At 40.7% G+C, this 16,784-nt stretch overlaps 1 protein-coding gene across 2 annotated transcripts in view; it reads left to right on the top strand.

Moving 5' to 3' along the window:
- Positions 1-16,482, top strand: part of LOC124401350 (stress response protein NST1-like) — a 225,111-nt gene extending 208,629 nt beyond the window's left edge. For both annotated transcript variants that reach the window (XM_046873754.1, XM_046873717.1), the window contains one exon: positions 16,359-16,482. In XM_046873754.1, the coding sequence (XP_046729710.1) occupies positions 16,359-16,401 (43 nt within the window). In that variant the 3' untranslated portion in view covers positions 16,402-16,482. The remainder of the gene's footprint in view (positions 1-16,358) is intronic.
- Positions 16,483-16,784: the final 302 nt, after the last annotated feature.

Below are 16,784 nucleotides of genomic sequence, written 5' to 3'. Positions count from 1 at the left end.
CGTGCCGGAAACCGAAGTGAAATCCACGAAGGTTTTTAACGAAAAAACACAACAGGGCAAAGCAGAAAACAGCAAACCGCCCAGAAAAGCCAGGTTAACTAATCAAGGTGAAAGCTGTGACTATACTGTAGTAACCAAACACACAGAGTCTGGTAAGCAACGAAAAACCAAACAAAGCTGCTTGGGTAGTCCAACTGTGTTCTTTAGCCTAAGCTGTAGAACGGACAATGAGCTGGTGAAGGAACGGGGTTTATGTAGTGTGAGAACTGATGAGGGCCAGGTGTAGCTGATCAGTAAGTGGGAGATCTGCTTGGAGTGATAGGTGGATATAGATTTATATATATATATATATATATATATATATATATATATATATATATATATATATATATATATATATATATATATTTGTGCTGTGTGAAGGACCTGTGAATGCATGTTTTGTTGTTTGTTTGTTTGTTTGCTTGCTTGCTTGCAACTATATTTTAAGGTTAATAATTATAAAACAAACAAATATATCAGTGGATTAATGGATTGGATTTGATAGTGATGATAATATTGGCTGATGATAAATGGTTCACTTTATGTTTTATATAATTATTTTTTAAATATTTAGGAGGTATAGTGGTGCAGGGGGTATTTTTGCTGCACCAAGCTGCACCTCTGGCAGTTGTTTGATTCACATTCCCCCATTGTCCAAGTGTTTTTCCTTTGGGTTCTCTGGTTTCTTTCACCTTACAAATACATGCAAGTATGCTGACTGGCTATAAATTGTGTGAATGTATGTGTACAACAGACGGGAACGTTTCTGACAATGCCCCATGGACAGACTTACATATATAAATGACAAACTATCCAATAGGTATATTAAAAAATCTACAAATTTATAATTTTCTTTTCTGTTAGATGTCATTATTCTTCACTTAAAAAAATCTATAAATAATCAATTAAAGCCTAGATTAGCACATGAATGAAGTCATTATATATTTCTCACCTCTTGTTAATGATATACTCTGTGCATTCTATTATCTTTGGTAAAGAGTAGACCAGATACCAGGGTGCATTTCCTGCTTAAATTACACAGGACACAATATGCATCCTCTTGACTCTGATTCCATTAACTCAATAACGAAGGACACAATGTAGCGAGCACTCCAGTTTGTTAGCCAAGAGAATTAATACAGGTGCAGGGTCAGTAGACTGAACTGAAACATACACATTACTGTACTATAAACTGATTCAGTATGCTCTTCATATACTTGTCAGGGAGAAATGATTCCTGTTCAGTAGCTGTGATAATGCAGTGAATTTCAATGTAGAAATCCCTTCTTAGATTCCAAATTTATAAAAAAAACACTCATATCAAAAATATTATGTCTATGATCCCTAAAATTTTATTGTATTAAATCAAGGATTAAAAATTCAAATCTCTCTCTTTCCCTCTCTCTCTCTCTATCTCTCCCTGCACATATTTCCCTCTCCCAACAGGTTGGGACTGGCACTGTCACCATTTTCCCCTGCAATCGCTTGCCCTCTCTTGATGCCTTCATCGCTCTCCTGTCCATCCTCTCCATCCCTGTCTCCCTCCCTCCTTTCTCTCCATTCCTTGGCCTGTCATCAATCTTGCTAAAATGACAGCCGACAGATGTTAGCCTTTGCAAAGATCAAATCCGTGGCTGGAGGGCTGCTCACTGTGGAGCATGCTAGTCACCAGGAAGACGCAGGGCCGCAGCCATGGCATCTTTCCTCTTGGTTCTCTCTTTCTCTTTCTCTCTCTCTCTCTCTCTCTCTCTCTCTCTCCCTCTTACACACATAGACCCAGTCTTTTTCATTCAACAGTGACATGCAGTACTGATGGCTAAATATGATGTGACATAAGGCCAGGGCACAGGAGGGAGGGGTTGTAGGGTGAAAGTTCAGTCAGCATGGGAAGGGTGGAGGGCACCCTACACAAACATACACAAACACACACACAGACACACACACACACACACACACACACACACACACACACATGATGTAGTAAACCACAATCCTACACTCACTGACCAACTATTGTTTCCATAGAAAATATCGATGATATTACCAGTGCTTGATGTATTTCCATATAATGCACCTGCCTGTCTTTATTTAGCTGCTTCAGGCTAGCCTGCATGTTTACTTTTGCGAAGCTCTTCGTCACCGATCCAATTTGAGCTCTAATGACTCATGCAGCAGGAGAGGTGAAGCGATGGCAGTGTCCCTGCTGGCCATCGTCCCTTATCTCAGTCTGTGCCAGCTGCACTGTGCCTCAGTGTGTGTGAGCATGTTCTCTCTCTCTCTCTCTCTCTCTCTCTCTCGTTCTGTCCTACACACATTTTGCCCACAAAGCATCACAGCATATCCAAAGTAATGCAAGCCTTATGCATTCAGATGTAGATATTGTAAGTAGTTTGACTGAGGCCGGATAATGCTGAGCTAACGGTATTGCCTCGACACTCATCCCTCACTGCAATACAATAGCTGTATATTAAGGCTTATGATTGATTCTCCACTTCCATAATCTGCTTCGGCTCCATTGTTGGTGTGCGCATGAACCCTGACTACGATTCATATAGTTTTATGATCCAAAACTCTGCCTTCCATCTTGACATAACCACTGTCTGGAAAATCTTACAGCAGAGAAACCCTAGCCTGGTCTTTTTTTCTAAAGAAAAAAAATTCTGCCACACATCATTGCTTACAATAACACACACATGAACACACACAAAAAAGTTTCCTGTTAACAGGGTGGCAGGTCATAGATCTCACAGTTGTAAGGGACACATCATCACCTAAACAATACAGAAGGACTTGGTATATCAAATGGACATCTTTTTACACTCACACACCAAAAAGAAGAAGAATAAAAAGTCGAAAAAACAGACACAAGTGCACTTTGTGGTTTGGTTAGCAAGTCAGGACAGGACAGATGAGAAATAGCATAGGAATGTGGAAGGCCACAACTCTCCACTGGTTATGAATCTAGACAGAACAACAAAGTGGAGTTCATTGTTAGGGTGCAGAACCCAATACTTTTCGACATTTGTCTGTGTCTCGATTTTCATCCCGACTATGTCTATGAGTAAGTATGGGGTTTTGATGTCTTGAGTAGTTGGATTATGAAAAGAAGAACCATTTTCCCAGCAGATGTCACTAACAGGCAGTGGTGGTGTGTGACACATAATGTAACCATGATATGCACACACGCACACACACACACACACACACACACACACACACACACACACACACACACACACACACAGTCTATAAACATGGGCAACTTCAGAAGGCAGTAATGTGAGTATAAATTAAACCGTCTATTTCTCCGTTAAAATTAGCAGTTTGTACACACCCTTTAACCACATAACACCAACACATGAGACACGGTGCACAGTCACCGCAATAGCCTGAAAACCCATATCATATATCCCCCTTCAAGTGAAGCACCATTGCAAATCAATACAACGTTTTTCTGTCTGATCACCTTTTATCCTATGATGAACATTTCAATCCTGATGGGAGTGGTCTCTTCCAAGATAATTCTGCCCCATCCACAGGACACGAAGCCTCATTGAACTCTTCAATAGGCATGTAAATATTGTATGAAATCTACTATGATCCTTTTTGGAAGAAGTTGAAGTGATGTGACGGACAGCATTCTTCACCACGGTGAAACACCAACTGAGGGAATATCTTTAGGTTATTAGTCCTCCTTCCAGGATATTTCCGGGAAATCATCACTAAAATTTTCTAAAGTGTTTTGGTGCCTCAGGAGGACTGAACACTTTTACTAACCTATAAAACACTTTACAACGCTTAATTAATGGTAATACTTTAGTCGTGTCTAGTTATCAGGATTAGATTAGGATACACACACATACACACATACAGACAAATTTCACATGGCTTTGTTGTTGTGGTTTTTTAGTTTTAAATATATTTGTAAAAGGAATCTAGTTTTGCCAGTGGTCATAAAGCATGTCACATGTAACTGTTCTCTTCTGCTATGTATTGAACCACATGGGGAAAGTCCTGGTGATACATGAGTGAGGAAGGTTAGTCCAAGTTCAGGACAGGAAAGGAGAGACACATGGGACTAAATATTGATTGAGCTCTGACATTGATTAAACTCCCCTTGATTCACAATGACTGGCCACTACTTGCATGCATATAGATCCTCATGTGTCCCACAATAGAGCCTGTCTTTCTTTCTTTCTTTCCCCTCAGTCTGCATTTCTTTCTCACTCTAGGAGATTAGTTCACTCTTCCTCCACCCTTACCTCCTTTGTTTATTGTTATACTTTTCTGTGTGTGATTGTCATCCATGCATGGGCATTGGTCCGGCAGTGCCATTGTTTTTATTGTCGTTCTTTTTTCTTTCATTTTGATCCGTTGTCTATGACATTCTTGTCTGTCACTCAGGACATGTCACTCCAGCAGTCGAACCATTCATTGCACAATACGGTTTTGTGTTAATTATGGCATTCAATCATAAACTCTCTTTCTCGCCGTGACCTGAAGGAGGGTGTGCGTATTTGAATGTTTGCGTTGAGCTAGGTTAATGAGTGTCCGTGAGGGAAAGAAGACAGGAGGGGTGACGAGGGCCAGGCAAGTTCAAGGGCAGAGGCACAGAACACAGACACATAAACATGGTTGATGGTATGTGAGCTATAAAGACATCATGGTAAGGATGGGGCAGGCTGTACAATAAACAGCCCCCATTACCTGCTTTGTTTATATAGTTAAAGAATCCACTGTAAAATCTCCTTGTAGTGGATGCAGTGTTTAACCTCGAGGAGGACAGCTGAGGGAAATGGGGGCCTAAGAGTTAAGTCACGAAAAGGCAGATCTTCCACCACACACTTGAAAGAAGACTAGAAACAAAACGCAAGGTGTCACCAATAACTTTCACTAGCTAATTGCGTATACATATACATTGCTTGGGGTTTGTTGACTAAAATGAAGGAAAAGGGAAAAAAATATCTGTGTTTAAATCATATCTTGAAGAAGTTGTGAAGGCCGAGTTCAGCAAATCCATGTTGTCTCTTCCAGTGAGAAAGCACAGACACTGAAACACACGCACACACTCTTTGTCAGTCTCATGTTTCTAACACACAACATGCCTCATGGACACAGAGAGTCAGTCGGTGTTCTGATTTACATTTCTATACACTTGACCCATCACAGTGGCCATTATACATTAATCTCACACACATGCACACACAAGCGTGTCAGATTGGACTTTGGATAACTCTGAAAACCAGTTAAGTGCGACAGCCTTGTTTTGCTGCACCTATTTTGGCTCATTTAAGACAGATGAGTCCAGTCTTATTGAAGGACAATAAGCAGGACCCTCACCCACTCTCTCGCTCTCTAACTCTAAGTAAGTACTCAGTATATTGTCTGTATTGATCGATGAAGGCAGAGCTTGCTAATAGAAAAGAACAGTGAATATAGAGGGGGTGCAATACATGAAGATATAAATATACCTTTATAGTCATAAACTTGGGAGAGAAAGAAATTGTGCCCTTTTTCTCAATAGAGTAGCCACAGAGATACAGAGCAAGGTGGTGCTCTGTACCACTGAATCACTGTTATTCTACTGACCTGTGTGGAGTTTTTTTCCACGTAGTCACAGCTCTAAGAAGCCTTTTTCTGTGATTGCTGTTTTCTGATCTGTTCCAATTGCTACTCATAACAACTGATAAGATTCCAGGTATGTTAAGAGGTCACTGATGTGAATATCTATAATAATTACTTCCTAAATGTCTGTTATTACCATCACTTTAATCATATGGCAATGTGAATGCAGACTATGAAATCAGAAACGCCAACGTTACACGGTCAGGGTGTGCTTTTTTCTTCTCCAGTGTGAGTTAATAAGTGTCCAGTGTGTACACTAATAAGGTGTCAGGGTTCATTATAGATTTCTTCTCCCTCTTGCTTGCTCGCAGCTGCCCTTTCTTCACGTATGGTGAAGAAAGGGCAGCTACCATCAAGATGGTTGCCATGCCAGCCAGGGAGATTTGCATATGTGTTATCTATTTAAATAAATTCTCATGGTTTATAACCACTATAATGCGTCTTAGCCGAGCCCAGCTCATTGCTAATTTATAGCCAGTCTAGTGTGTCTGCGGCTGATGACACCACATGAAGCATGGAGTCTAGACGACATTGAGCCCACTGTCCATGGGGTAATTGTTTTATGCAAATGAAAAAATCCAAGGGTGACATGTTCATTGCGCATCCGTGTAATTTGATTGAGGTGTGCTGTGACTCCTGGCAGCTGATTCTGCCCTCTTTTTTGATTATTACTACTGCTGATTTTGGGGAGCATGGTGATGGACTGCTGAATGGTTTTATGAGATGGAACAATTCTGATATCAGGTCTGAGCAGTATAACTTGCCACAAAGCACAAATATATATACCGAAAACTTCTCATACTATATTCATAGTTTGATGGATTTATTCATGTTGCATGTTTTTGGTTCACGTTTGCCAAATGATCTTGCTGTATTCGCACATGCAGATTTTATGTATTGAACCAAAATGTATTGTAATAGTCACGCTGGTTTCCATGCAGCGGCACAGCGGGCAAGCTGTGCTCTGTAAACCCTTTTGCTGAATGCCCTCAGGGCAGAGCTGAAGCAGAGTGTCATGTGACATGATGCCAGAGGTAGAGTGGTGCACAGAAGGAGGACAATGGCAGCAGACCAGTGAATTACCCGATCTCTTATAGCATTGTCACTATGGCAAAGCCATAAAACTGTTTATTCTCGTGTGTTCCATTTTCACGTCTGAAAATCCTAAAACTCAGTTCATGCTAAGTAGAGAGTAGAGCAGGGGCTGTTGGGAGGGGTGACCTCATTCTCCTGGGAGAGGTGACGAACGACAGACCTCCTCGGTGCCTCGCCGTGACCTTTCCTGCTGCCCTGCTCTGCATATGCAGTACACAAATAATAGCCCCTTTAATTATCAGAGTAACCATCATGCCACGGCAGGACAGGAAATCATAAATCTTCCCGAAGAGTACACAACACTAGCGGCTATGAAGAAAAGGCCCAAATGTCTCTCTCTCTGATGAAGACCCCATGCTTGATCTTATGATCCAAAATCCTGATGCATGGTTTGGGCAAAAAAATTTTAGAACTCTCTTTTACTAACTCTGTCTCCATCACTTTTACTCTGCCTTGGCCATACAATTCTTATTATCTGTGACTTTATTTCTGGCTCTCTCTTCACATGAGCACACACAAAGTCAGAGAGACAGACATGATGGGACATAAAGTACGACACTAAACCTCTCTGTGTCATGGGAGCACCAAGTTCCCACCAGGATCTGTGAGTTTACAATACAAGCCAAACTACTCCAAGCTGCATTGTTATTATTATTATTATTATTATTATTATTATTATTATTATTATAGGGGACAATGTATAAGCTAAAAATCAATGCACAACTGCTCAGCATTTATTACTGCTAGAAGAAGAAAAAGAAGAAATTATTATTATTATTATTATTATTATTATTATTATTATTATTATTATTATCAAAGGAATAAGTGTGCAACCTGTCACTAGTATAAATAACAACTATTAAATTAGCGGTAAAGCAGTAATTTGTTTCCTGTTAGTAATACATACACAGTGTCTTCATTAGGCATTTAACAACATGTTCTATATCTCTGGGGGCCAATTCTAACTGGTCTATATGAAATCCAGGCAGAATACTAAGGCACACATGGGGCAAGCACACACACACACACACACACACACACACACACACACACACACACATATACACACACACACACACACACACACACACACACACACACACACACACACACACACACACACACATGCAGACACACACACATAACCCACACAGATCCAAAGACAGTAGCATTTTACTCTGAGTAGCATTTTACCTCTGTGGCCTCTCAACAATTGCTTCCAGCACAAACATATATTGCACTTTCTTTCTTTCTCTCTCTCTCTCTCTCTCTCTCTCTCTCTCTCTCTCTCTCTCTCTGTCTCTGTCTAACACACAATACACATACACACATACACACACAGACACTCACAGAGCACTTCCACTTGCGTTATCTGGCAAAAAATCTGAGGGGAGAGAAACGTTGCGGTCCAAGTTTTAAATTTAATTTCATGCTGGATTTGCAGTGCTCATCTGAATTGCATGTGAGCTGATTGTAATGGGCTTCACTCCACGGCCCCTGGAGAGACAGAGCACAGCTCCACTGCCCATGACAGCATCTATGCAGCTTCTGAAACACCCGGTGTGTGTGTGTGTGTGTGTGTGTGTGTGTGTGTGTGTGTGTGAGAGAGACACGAGGAGGCTGGGGTCATTTCTCACAAGGTCATGGTCAGGCCTTCCCCTAACCAGCTGACCCAGACAGTTCACCCTATTCAGCCCAGTGTACACAACCACCGAAGCTGCCATTCCTGCACAGAGAGTGCAAAAGGGCATGTTTCCCACCCCTCACCCGAGCAAGCGACATATAATCACACTACAAGCATATAGATTCTTTTTAAACCCTGTGTTTAGCCTGATCATAGACTTATAGATCACCTCAGACATGTCTGCACTTTGCAATCAAGTGAAAGGATTCAATTAATTAACATATCAGCAGCTTGTACTTGTTTATCTAATACAAGGTGGAACTAGGACCTTCCTCTGAGTAACATTAAATCTTACATCAAAAGTTTATTATATGAATTTATACATGACTTAAATTTTTTGTTTGCTGATTGAAGCATTATTTGCTAAGTTTAAGGAGTTAATGTTAGCTGCTTAGCTAAGCCATTAGCTACATTAGAAAGCCATATATATATATATATATATATATATATATATATATACAGATTTATATATACATTTATTTAAAGAGTAGCCATATATATGAGTTGTTCTTAACATACTTAAAAAAAAAATAACCCTGTCTATTTTCTTTATGCAGTTGACTAATAATTTGGTAAATTTGGCAATGCAACCACAATGCTACTGGAAAGCATAATATCTGAACGTGTTAGGCTAATCTATAGGCTAAACAAAAGAGGGCTTAACTATACCATTTCTTTTCACTGGTGTTGTATACCCGGGTGTAGCTACTAATATGTACAGTTCATTTTATCTACAGAGGTGTATATGGTGTAACTTTAGTGTAAGTTATGCACAAAAAAGGTAACTAAAGTCCATTTATTTAAGCAATCTATATCCACTTTTTTAAATGAAATGTACATGGTCCCTGGTGACAAACAGAGGAGAGTATACTTGTGTGTACAGTTCTGATATATAGCAAACACCATTTATGTGGAGCTGATCCTTCCAGAACAAACAATATTTTGAACAAAGTATGGGACAGCTTTCTTTGATTGCATCTTTGTTTGATTTCTGTTCCAAACCCTCAGTAGTTGTGGCTTCAAAAGTATCCGTAACTTGGGCATATCTGAGAGTACACGCAGCAGAACTAAGAGCACAAGGGGCAGCCGGACATTTTAGAGCGCAGGAAAGAAAGACAATAAGCAGAGATAGCAGGCATGGTTCGAGCAGAGAGTGAGAGGGGATGGAGGGAGCACGTGGAGTGGCTGGCTGCTGAGTGACAGGGATGAATAGCAGGTCTGTGGGGCGGAGCGGCCTGGCCTCTTGCTGACCCTGCTCTGGCCAGTGTGGGGATTCAACAGCATAGAGTAAACACACTGCTGGCCTTGTCAGAGATGAGGCCCCGGGGCTGGCTTTTATCACACACACATTAAACTCAGAACTGAAGACTACACTGCAAGACCCAGAAAGACAAACTTTCGTTTGACTGCTCTGAAACACTTAAGCTACTTTTAAGAGACATGTGATTGTTTATCTGTGTGTGTCTGTGTGCGTACGTGTGTCTAGGTGTGTGGTTGTTATTGAATTTAATTTCTCTGTGTATATATTGGTCACATCTGAGATGCCATTTTGGCACTACTACCTCAACTTATATTAATACAATAATATGTGTAAACAATGCTTAATATAATTTCATTCCTGTTTGCATTCAAAACTTTATTGTCGTTTACACATAATGGTAATGTTGTGACATTTGACTTTCAAAAAAGATTTTTCTATTGAAAGTTTAACATCAAAAGCTCAGTCATGTTCAAAAGCCAAAAGGAGAAGAATATGAAACACACAATTACACATACGTTCAATCTAGGCTCATTCAGAACCCATAAGTCATCAAACTGTCAACCAGTAATCACTTTCAACCCTTCTGCATTTTTCAAACTAACTGTCCATTTCGGTTCTTTTTTCCCCCATCTACTGTCTAGACACCTTTACGGTAGAGTAAAGCAGAGAGGCGGCCAATTACAGAGGTTACAAGTGGTGCCGCAATTAAGGAAATGTACAGATCAGCAGAGTTCAAGGATTAAAAAAAAAGGCTGTCAAAAACAGAGAGCCCTATAAAACTGAGTCATAATTTTTGAACAGTAAAGTTGGTGCAAATGGCCATGTCAGTGATAAGGCAGCTGTTTATATGTGGTGCAGGCCAGAGCCTGTGTAAAATAATTTACTTGTGCTAACAGTAAACAGCATTACATTAAGGTGATTGTTTAACCCTTTCTTGTTGGGTTTATGACTCTCTGACAGCTCTGGGTGGTGTGAAACGAAGATTAAAAAAAGCATTGCTGATCATGTGAGACATTTCAGAGGTTGCACGTTTGCACTCAGCGCCTGACCCTATTCACTTAGAAAAGCACGTGTGTCACTGAAGAAAGGGTGTTTAAACAGACCTTGAAAACACTGCCACTGTGGCTGGAAAAGCAGCCCTACCTTCTTCTCTGTTCACCTTACATTTTAAATGGTTTCCCAGGTACAGAATGTTTGACTCAGCACTCAGTTTGGCATCCCGCAGCGATAGTAGAGGAATGGAGAGTTGCCATGGAAGAGCTTTTCAACCCCTCTCTAAAGAGCTCTGCTAAATCCATTGACCTCTGCTGGACAAGGACTCTCTGTCTACACATATGTCCCTTCCTAGTCCTCTCTTATTCCAGGTAGAGCAGAAAAGAGAAGGGAGTCAAGAGGACAGTATGGTATCCAGGGAGAACTAGGAGGACAGGATGATGTATTTGGGAGGGTGGAACAGCTGTCCTGTTGGGTTAGAGAGCAGTAGAGCCTCAGAATTGTGGCCTCATAAAGAGAAAAGGCTGGCCCCTGACCCACTCAGACTGAGCACAGATATGGACTGACAAACATGCTGTACACACACACATACACACAGCCCCAGGCTCTGGCCTGTAGTGGATTGATTAAGTTACAGTAAAGTAAAGGAGGGGGTGGTAGGGATGTGTTTATGTTGTATGAGTGAGTTCCTGTTCTTGCCAGGACACTCTCATCTGCTCTCTTGCCACGTCCTGCTCACCATTTAATCTATCGCCCTGTTCTGGTGCTAGTGTCAAAGGTCACAGGGCTCCATGGGTGGTGAGGCAGATGAGAACTGCCAGCAAGCCTTACAGTATCCGATAAAGGCCACAGTGCTGTGTTTATGCTTTCTTTGCAGCCATTTCCTTTTACCTGGTGTGGGTACTCCAGCAGTGTCACACAGCCTTTAGTGCTAGACCTTTTTTTCCCTTTATTGTGTTAAAGAATGTGGTTTATTTGTGTATAAGTGTGAGAGAGGACATGCCAGCTTGCCTGTCTTGGCTGCTGACACTAAGTGCAGGACAGTGGTGCTGACTAGTGCTCCCCCAAGACGGCTCATTAGAAAAAGTCTGTCTAGAAGAATGGACAGTAAAGTTTCGAGAGGGCACATCCCCGTCCTGCTCCACTCTACTGTAAACAAGCTGCAAAGGATAGTTCTGTTTTCACCTGACACTCTCATATCTTATTAGGAACAAAGGATGCCCAGCTATGTGCACATCAACAGTCAACAGTCATAAAGAAAAGCTTTTATGAGTCACTCTACATATACAGATTGTTTTGTTTCATTAAATTAAAAGGAATCTTTTCACAAGCCTGTATAGATAATGCCTAATGTGGCTGATAGGTAATGTTCTATAATTATCTACACACAATTTAACATAAAGATCCACTATATTAGTTGGAGCTCCACCTTTAAAGTATGTGCTGCAGCTAAGTTTCTCCCAGCTAGAGATTCATTAGTTTTTGGCCTCTTGCTGTCTGTCTTCGTGTTTGCTGACTGCTTGTGGAAAAAGCCATTTAGCCCGTTGAATGTCAAGGTTAGTGTGCGCTGTCCTTGTCATCCGTCTCGGCGGCAGAAGGTCAGGGATAAGCTTTCCTCAAATGGGCAACGTCAAACAAAAGGGAGGCTGACTTAACTGGCCCAGAGAAAGAAGACCTTCTCTCTCAGTCGATAAACAATCCACTGGGCAAAGGCTCGCGGCAGCATTAACCCTTGCACTACTGTCCTTATGTTTGTGCATGTCAGAGACACAGAGAGAAAGGAGACAGTAGGGGAAGGATCATACCAAAAGAACAAAGACTATGTACACATACTCATGCACTTATATAATCCACTCACATCATTTACTCACCGTATAACCATTTGGCAAAGAAACAATTTAAAAAATAAAAAATAAAGCAAGAGGTTGTTTGTTAGTGGAGATATTTCATTCTATCAGTTCGATCAGGTAGACAGACGTGTGTCTGTGGCACCTCTAATCCAAACAGGCATGAAAATGTCATCTCCCGCATGGTCCAAGCCTCATCGCACTGCGAGCCTACTTTTGAATCCCATTCAGCCAAAGGCACTTCTGCAGCAGAAGAGTCTAATAACAGCCAAAATGGCTGATACATGCTGGACAAATATGCAATGCCTTTCTGTCCTGTCACACAGGGGATATCACACATCAGCACTGACCAAATGCAGTCTCATCCTCACACACACACACACACACACACACACACACACACACACACACACACACACACACACACACACTACACACAACCTCAGGTCTTTCACCCCCTTGGATCATCACATTTCCACATGAGCAGTGTCATTTAAAGTAATGAACGCTGAAGGGGGGGAAGCTACCAGGGTACTTCAAACACTCTCCCCTGTCTGTCTGTAACTGGGACGCGATTCTGCGCTTCTTTAATGTGGAGGGTAATTAAGGTGGGAAAGAGCCCACAGACATGTAGGACCATTCTGCAGTCCCCATTGCACTCTGCATATTTGCTTATTTATTTTTTTATGACCTGGAGCTAGAGTGACCATTAGAATAAATGGAAATGAGTTGCTCTGCTCTCTCACGGATAATGGGTAAAAAACAGATAGCGTCCTATTCTTGCCATGAATATGCTTGAATACGTTAGTTAAAAAATATATGCTTGTTGACCATTCAATCTGAAATGAATATCTCACAGAGAAGGAAACATAAAGTGATGGACAGGCAGAAAAAGGTGTAGGAAGAGGTTAGTATATTATTGTGACAATCTGTGACTGAATTTGTAATGATGATTGCATTTTCCCACCATGTGGTTGCTTTAGTGTTCTATGGCTAACTTGGCAGGAACTGGTTGCTGGGGGTGCTATTGACAGGCCGAAGCAGTGGGTATTGAGCTTGGGAGGATACCAAATATTTTATTATTATTATTATTATTATTATTATTATTATTATTATTATAAGCTGTAGTAATAGTTGTTGTAGTTGTAGTGGAAGTAGTTGTATAGTAGTAATATTAGTAGTGTTATCTGCTCATAGTGGTCTGTACTGGAATGGGATCCCATTTAGGGTGTACTTATAAGTGTTCCCAGTACAGGCTCCAGATCAGCAGATCAAAATGAAAGTGAGTAGTAGTTGAGTAGTAGTTTTTGCTGCAGTAGTAGCAGTAGCATTATTTATATTTCAAGGATTAGAGCTGTAATTAAGATGAGACCAGGTCAATCCCTGGTCTTATGAAAGACACGTTTGAATCTGAAAGCGAGATCAACTAGATGGTTCATTTGTGCATATAGGCTATGTTTTAAAGAAGAATTAAAAACATTGCAAGACTGCATTTGGATCCTTTAGTGTAGCAGTAGGACAAGTATATGTAACAATAAAGCATATCCTCCCATTAAGATAGCATTTTTAAAATAGCAAATATTTTAATCTAATTTAATCTAACATATTTACTTACTTATTTACTTATTTACTTATTTTGCAGATCTGTACTGCCAGTGGTGCTCCTGAGGCCATCAGTCCACACTGGTCTCAGTAATCTCTCCTATGTCACAGGCTTAGTCTCCCCATCTCTCTAATGGCATGTCAGTGTCCACCATGGCTGTAGTCATCTTAAACGGATGACTGCAATTCCAGCAGCGGTCACGTAGCAGTGTATTCCCAGTGTCACCTTGTCATTTGGAGACTGTTTGTGCAGTACTTCAGTAAAATCGAGAGACGTGTGCACTGTTCCCCATGAAAGATCTCGTTTTCCCCCTTCCACCACGAAGGTCTGAGCAAACACAACTCAGTCTCCTTCATTAGCCTTTCTCTTGCTTTCTGTCCAGACACTCCCTCTCCTCCCTTTCTCCTTCTTTTCTCTCTCCCACCCTCCCCTTAGCCCTTCACAAGGTTAATGTTTGCACAGATGAACTTAATTAAGTCTTTTTCAAATGACTTTGGCAGTTTGTGTGTTTTAGGTATTTAGGGAAGAGACAGGATTACTATGCTTGAAGACTGGGCCTAATGTGAAGCCCTGGGCCTTAGCTTCCTGTCTAAGCATAGAAGGAATTACTAAATATATTTTCTGTCAACTCTTAGCATAGCCATTGCTAAGATAGTTGTAAAATAATGGGCTATATTCAAATGAATGAGTGGTTATTTGGGTCTTTTGTTGAATGTTTTAAATGGCTGCCACCACAGCATGATTATGTGATAATAAAACTGGCAAAAGCTCAGCTTTTGTCAAGCAAACTGTCACACCAAAGTTACTTGTCAGCTGTAAGCCAGAGTCACCCACCAGTGGCCAACCATCACTACAAGTTTTTTCCTCTACTTCTGTTAATAGTTGAACACTGGGAGGGGACATTATTGGTTGGCTGTTCAGTAAGTTTTCAGTCAGTTAGCTAGTCAGAACATGGAAAGACAGGCCAAAGTGAGCAACTCAAATAATTATATTTTCAAAACAACAATTCAAGACACCACATTATTTCAAGCAATGAATTAATAAAACATAGCGAATAAAACATGATTGTATTCACAGAAAATGAATCAACAACAAATATATGTGCTGTAAAGGTAAAACAGAGAATTGAGAACTCAACAGAGCTGTGCAATAAAGTTTGACTAGTACGCTATAATAATTTATATTAATGCATGGTGTACTAATTTAACATTTTAGAATGAATACCTTACAGAATGTGCTAAATTGTTTTCACCATTCACTATTGCACTATGTAATTACAATTTGATTTAATTATAAAGAAAAGAAAAAAAAACCCAATGTGTTCACTTCTGGTACAGCAATAAAGAACACACTTCAAATAATATAAGAAGTTGAAATAATAATAGCGCTATAGAAATAAACTTGACTTGACTTGACTTCACCCAAAAGATGCAGCAGTTACGAAGGCATGATCATGCTGAATAAAAAGACTTCTATAACTGATTATAATACAATTCTCCAGGGCCTCTGACCATGAGATGACCTTTTTGTGGCATGTTGCGCTTCTTTTTCAAAATTAGCAAATAAATAAAGCTTGCCTTAATGGTGACAGAGCTGGCCTGTAGAAGAATCACATGAAGGGCCTGAATACTAGTCACAAGGCTGCTCACACGAGGCAGGACCTTGCCTCTTAGTGTCCCTTTGAAGAAATAAAGTTTAGTCTTTGGCCCGACTACAATTTTCTACATTTTTTTCTTGTCATGCTTTGCAGTTGATCTTTGACCTGCATGATGGAGAGCTTTAGGGCAGCAAGAGAAAGGTGTCGAGAGGGTGGCTTGTATAACTCCTCTTCACTGTAACCCAGTCCTGAGCTGCTCCTGAACTAACACACTTCTGACTGCTCAATAAGTTCTTATCACTGCCGTTGCCTTAGTGTGTTTCAGAATCACAGGCTGTTTTGTTGCCTTAATAAACTGCATTTTATGTGTCTTTTTCATTAAGGTAAATGGGATACAATTATCTTGGGTTTTATTTTATTCTTTTCTCTTTTGTCCACTGATTGTAAAATCACAGGCACCCGTATTTTGGCTGAAAAGGTTCGCTCGGTGGTAATTGTGTGTTATGATGGTTTTATGCTGATGGCTCTTGTTGTAATGAAAGTGTGCTGGTGAGGGGAGGTGGCTGAGCCGCTGGCCGTCTCTAATTGTTTGTTTGTGTTTATCGTTGCAGAAGTGAGAGAAGCCACAGGATGACACATGCCAGAAGAGGTTAAATGATCTGCCACTGGAACCGTGCATTAATTACAGCATCCAGGTGCTATTTTACACTTCCGCCCTCTTCCTCCCAAAGAATTGGCCAGGAATTTTTTTTTCAACGCACCCTCAGATATGGGTTGATTTATCTTTCTTCAGAAACTAAACAGCAATTCTTTTGTAATGTCTGTAGGCTGGGTCATCTATCATGGTTAGTTATTCATATCTGAAATAAAGGATGTGTCTGCTTTATTCTTTTTGTCACATGTCTACATCTGGGTGAAGACAGAAGGAGGAGAACTATTATGCACGGGGTGGGAGGGATGTCCCTTTAAAATGTCTGGAGGGAGAGAAAAGGAGAGTGAGGGACAGAGGGGAGGGAGTGGGTGGTTTTGGGGTGTGT

Source organism: Silurus meridionalis, chromosome 2 (assembly GCF_014805685.1).
Source record: "Silurus meridionalis isolate SWU-2019-XX chromosome 2, ASM1480568v1, whole genome shotgun sequence".
NCBI classification, from domain to species: Eukaryota; Metazoa; Chordata; class Actinopteri; order Siluriformes; family Siluridae; genus Silurus; species Silurus meridionalis.
This window is presented reverse-complemented; position numbering and strand designations above follow the sequence as displayed.